The sequence below is a fragment of the Sinocyclocheilus rhinocerous genome, unplaced genomic scaffold (genome assembly GCF_001515625.1).
Source record: "Sinocyclocheilus rhinocerous isolate Xijiao unplaced genomic scaffold, SAMN03320098_v1.1 scaffold1676, whole genome shotgun sequence".
Lineage (NCBI taxonomy): Eukaryota > Metazoa > Chordata > Actinopteri > Cypriniformes > Cyprinidae > Sinocyclocheilus > Sinocyclocheilus rhinocerous.
Genome location: NW_015644618.1, coordinates 1 through 4,813, shown reverse-complemented (window position 1 = coordinate 4,813; position 4,813 = coordinate 1). Strand labels below are relative to the sequence as shown.

Sequence of the window (4,813 nt, the reverse complement as noted above, 5' to 3'; positions counted from 1 at the left end):
GCGCACTAGACTTCACGTAATGCGTGCACTCTGTAGGTGTTTTGAATGTTTTTTTGCGTCGTGAGAACATTGAGCAAAATAGCTCACTTGTCATGGTGTTATTTAACTATATCATGTTATGAATAAACTAAACATTTTGAATTTTTACCTCACTGTGTTTCTTCTGAGTTTATGTGTGCGGTCACGCTCATTTGTTCTGAAGTCTCGAGACAAACAGAGTGAGCTTCAGCGCGAGCTTGCATTCTGTATTCTGCTAACTTACTGCAATTCTCTCTGATGACGCAGCAACTTACCGCGCGGGGAAGAAAAAATCTTCGGTCTGTCCAATGATTGTAAACAGTCATTAGGTCCGTCAGACTGAAGATATTTTAGCGGTAATGAGACCAAACCTATTTAAGACCCATCGAATCTGAATTTAAGACATTTTAAGACTTTTTAAGGCCTTATATTAGGAAAACGTTATTTAAGACTTTTTAAGGACACGCGGACACCCTGACAACAAAGCCAACACACCTATAGCCTACCTACACCTAAACCTACCCAATTAATACATCATTGCCTAACGAGTGTTTAATAATTGATTTCCACTTTTCCGATGTGATATGTGATGAAAAAAGGAAGAAGGGCGAGTTCGGCAAAAGGCGAATACGAACTCTGGTCGACCTCATCATATGCTTCATCCATACGCTCTACAACCGGCGCCACTGCAGACGCTGATTAACACTGTCCATTTAGATCAAATGAACATGGCCCGAGTGTGTTTATTCTCTGCATTTTATTTCGACTTTTTTCTCGAAATTTAACAAGTTTAATCTCGTATTATAATGACTTTATTCTCGAGAAGGTTTTATTTTTTATTACTGCTTGGCCCTAATCCTCTTCCGTAGTCCATTGTAGTGGACAAGAAAAAAATCTAATAATAAAAAAAAAACCTCTTAAGGGGTTGGTTGATGCCAATTATGAGTCAAAACTGCAGAATAGATATCTGGAATTCATATTTTGACTAGTCAATACTAAATTTTGACACGTAGAGCCACGGCTTAGTATGTGTGACTGTTGGGACATTAGACCCCTCTATCTGGGCCCCTCTAAATAGGTTTTTTGAGCATGGGGATGTATATCAGATAGCAAAAACATAATAAAAGGTACACTTGTAAAAAGTGCACTTAAATCAATTACTTGGTGTGCTTAAAAGTATACTTTAACACTTTATTTTAGAGTGTCCTTATTACACATTACATGTACTTAGTAGTCAAGTTACCTTTATTTATATAGCGCTTTTAACAATACAGATTGTGTCAAAGCAACTTTACAGCATTAAATAGGAAAATAGTGTCAATAATGCAAAATGACAATAGTAAACAGTCAATTTTCAGTATAGTACAGCAATAACAGTATATTATGAATAATTGCAATAAAAATAATTATGAAATTACATATAAATATACATTGGGCTAAAATCCAAAAAGCACTTTTAATTTCAACTAATTGCATTTACTATATATTTAAACTATAATACATTTTAATTAAGTGCAAATAACATTCTAAAAGGAGTACTTAAAAGGAGTACTTAAACTTTTATTATAGTAATATTTAATTAAGCCATAGCAAAAGTAGTATTTGTGTATGTTGTCCATCACTGGATTTTAAGGATATTTTTGTTCACTCTTGTACAATAAATAATTTTGGGACTGCATTGGTTCACAAAGACCTCTCACTCACCTGCTCTTGGTTGTCGAGGTTGAGTGTGTCCCAAATGAATTCCTGTGGCAGTGAGAGTGGCTCTTCTCGAACACTGGGCCTCTCTGACTCTACTGGTCCGTGTGATGTCACTTTCTCATCTAAAAAAGAATGAATGCCGTTTGTTAGACATGCACACAGTTTCTACATGTTGTTTCTACCTGTGCACTGTGCATCATACCTATCTTAGGGACTGGCTGAGTATCCCAAAAGCAGTATGTGTGTCTCAGAGCCTCTTGTAGGTTCTTTGGAGGCCCATGACCAAAAGAAAACAGGTGTAGGGCTTTCTGAATCTCTTGTTGCTTCTCCTCAGAAAGAGAGTCCAGCTGGGAACAAATTCAACTGATAAGAAACAGGTAAATATACTCATACTTCTCATAAAAAATATCACGCATATAGATTATCAGTTACCATTTCAAAAGGGTCTTGTGGCCCCTCTTTAGCCCATGTTTGGCCCTTGTGTTTCTTTGTCTTCTTGCCTTCATCTCCCCTGTCTTCCTCTAAGCTCTTTTCACTGTATAAAAACAGTACAATATAAAATAAAATAGAAATAAAAAGAGACAAAAATGATAATGAATAGATAGAGCACTTACAAATTTTTCTGCTCAGCCATGAAAGTGTTTTCCGGTATTAGAGCAGCAACAATGTGGTCATTCAGCTCTGTAGTTTTGGGTGTTTGAGGAGTAGGAGCTTATCTTAATGTGCAGTGAGGGCAGGAGGGAGACACCCAGCCTCTATCATGAGTATCCACCAATCCGTTGCCTTACACACCCTCATGCAGTGATCCCTTATCTTAGTGCAGCACTTCAGGCTGGCCTTCAAAGCCATTAATAGAAGAGTTTAAACCATCAAACATCACGTTTTGCAAGTAGTTTTAGTACCTTTACTTGGGGCAATATTAGTTTCCCCTCATCATTACTTTAAATTTCAAGATTATTTTTCATCATAATGCCGTGATTTAAAAGTTTGTTGTAAAACAAATAGGTTTAGTTTGCTATAATACGACAACAGAAGCCCCTAATACAAATTAGTATGATTCTGCAATCCCGGAGACTGCTGTCAGAGAGACGCCTGTCCCGCCAGATCCAATCACCACTCCAGCATGGTCCCAATCACCTGAGTATTAACCCGGTTCACCTGTCACCCATTAATTATTCCCACATATAACCACCACCTCTGCACTCACTCAGTGTCTGGTCTTGAGTTTACTTTAGCACCAACTCCGCACCCTAAGTTGAAAATGTAATAGGATATTGGTGAAATAGATTTGGTAAACGCTCCTGTGCATATTTGTGTTTGAGCTCTGGAGAACGTCAAAAGTTTGTATTTCCAACGTGTTTTTGTAGCGTTGAGCAATGTGCTCGTGAATCCTCTCTGTTGCTACGTTTACATGCAACCAAATAATCCGTTTGTAATCGGATTGATGGCTCAGTCGGACTGAAAAGCCTTCATGTAAGCACCTTAATCGATCCGATTGAGCTCGACAATGAAATTTCGATCGGATAGAAGGGGGTGGTTTGTTCCTTTTCTAATACGATTGAGAGTGCATGTAAACACTCGATCATGTGCAATGACGCAGAAATAGCGTAATGACGTATGATGCGCAGAACGAACGGCTCTTCCTTTTGAATAAGTGTTGTATAAATGTGTGTCCTGTCATTATAAAACTCTCCTTTCACTCGGCAACTGTGAAGTGCAGCAGGACAACCTCCCACCTGTCCTTGTTTTGGATTCTCATCCACAGGCAACCGGTTTTGTTTTTTTACTGCGTGATTAATATGAGCAGCACGGCACAGCGGTTTATATATATTTATCCGTAAATGGATAAATATTAATTCTGCTGTTAAAAACAAATAAAGAAACCATGTAGGTTATATATATATATATATATATATATATTTATTTATACAACAGTTCGTTCTGGTTCTCAAATCTGATTGGTTGAGAACCGTGAGATATTGTACTGGTATCACTACAGGAATGCCCTTTCACAATTTTGTATCACTCCGCTTGTTCTAGCCGGGTCTGTTTTTTTTTTAATTATTCACTGAGCTAATTGTAGAGTAGTGCTAATCTGTATATAAAATATATATATTTATTTATACAACAGTTCGTTCTGGTTCTCAAATCTGATTGGTTGAGAACCGTGAGATATTGTACTGGTATCGCTACAGGAACGTCCTTTCACAATTTTGTATCACTCCGCTTTTACATCACCTACACACACACAAGTCCGGTGAGAGAGAACAAAGTCCAGTAAGCAAGGCTGTCAAGGCTAATTTCTTCACTTAAACATCGGATGAAGTAATTAGTTTCTCTTTAATACAGATGATGCCAATGTATTTTTCGATAAATCCGCTTTGTTAGCAATAATAAGGTTACCTACTTGAGGGAAATGGTTGCCAGGTTTTCATAACAAAACCCGCCCAATTGCTACTCAAAACTAACCGCGTTTCGAGGGGTCCCCCGGTAAAAATCGCATTCTGGGGTCTAAAATACACGTTATTGGGGTCGCTTCAACCTGCGGACGTGAAAAACAACCCGCAGCAACAGTGATAAAGTAGCCCAATTCCACGGGAAAACCGCGGACTTGGCAACACTGTGACGGATACAACGGACACGAGCGCTGTCACAGCGCGACCACAGCAGCTTGGAGTTGTCTAATTTGCCACGGTCTCCCTGCTGCACTAATAGTAGTAAGCCATTCCTCTGTGTATACATCATAGGCGCGGGAAGTGGGGGTGCTGCAGCACATTCCCCCCCTGTTTTTTTTCTACATTACAAAAGACGGTCATTAGTCGTCAGCTCCAGTGGCGCAGATGGTAAAACGTGCGTCATCCACATTTGACGCGATCGTTAAAATTTACACTAAGTTATTATTGCATACTGTTTTATAATGTATTACAATGATGAGGTGCAGATAATTGCCACTATTGGCAATACGTAATAAGCAGTAGGGATGTAACGATTCACTCAACTCACGATTCGATTCGATTCACTATTTTGATTTCACCATTCGATTCACTTTTTTTTTTTGTTTTTTTTTTACAAAATGAGATTTAAGACAAATTAT

The 4,813-nt window shown here is 38.4% G+C and overlaps 1 protein-coding gene across 1 annotated transcript in view; it reads right to left on the bottom strand.

Annotated features, from left to right (window-relative positions):
- The window catches only part of nmt1b (N-myristoyltransferase 1b), a 29,459-nt gene extending 26,783 nt beyond the window's left edge, over positions 1-2,676 (bottom strand). Inside the window, exons 1-4 of the mRNA XM_016576138.1 lie at positions 2,334-2,676; positions 2,152-2,254; positions 1,922-2,066; positions 1,712-1,841 (exon numbers count right to left, since the gene is read on the bottom strand). Of these exons, the coding sequence (XP_016431624.1) occupies positions 1,712-1,841; positions 1,922-2,066; positions 2,152-2,254; positions 2,334-2,353 (398 nt within the window). The 5' untranslated portion in view covers positions 2,354-2,676. The remainder of the gene's footprint in view (positions 1-1,711; positions 1,842-1,921; positions 2,067-2,151; positions 2,255-2,333) is intronic.
- Positions 2,677-4,813: the final 2,137 nt, after the last annotated feature.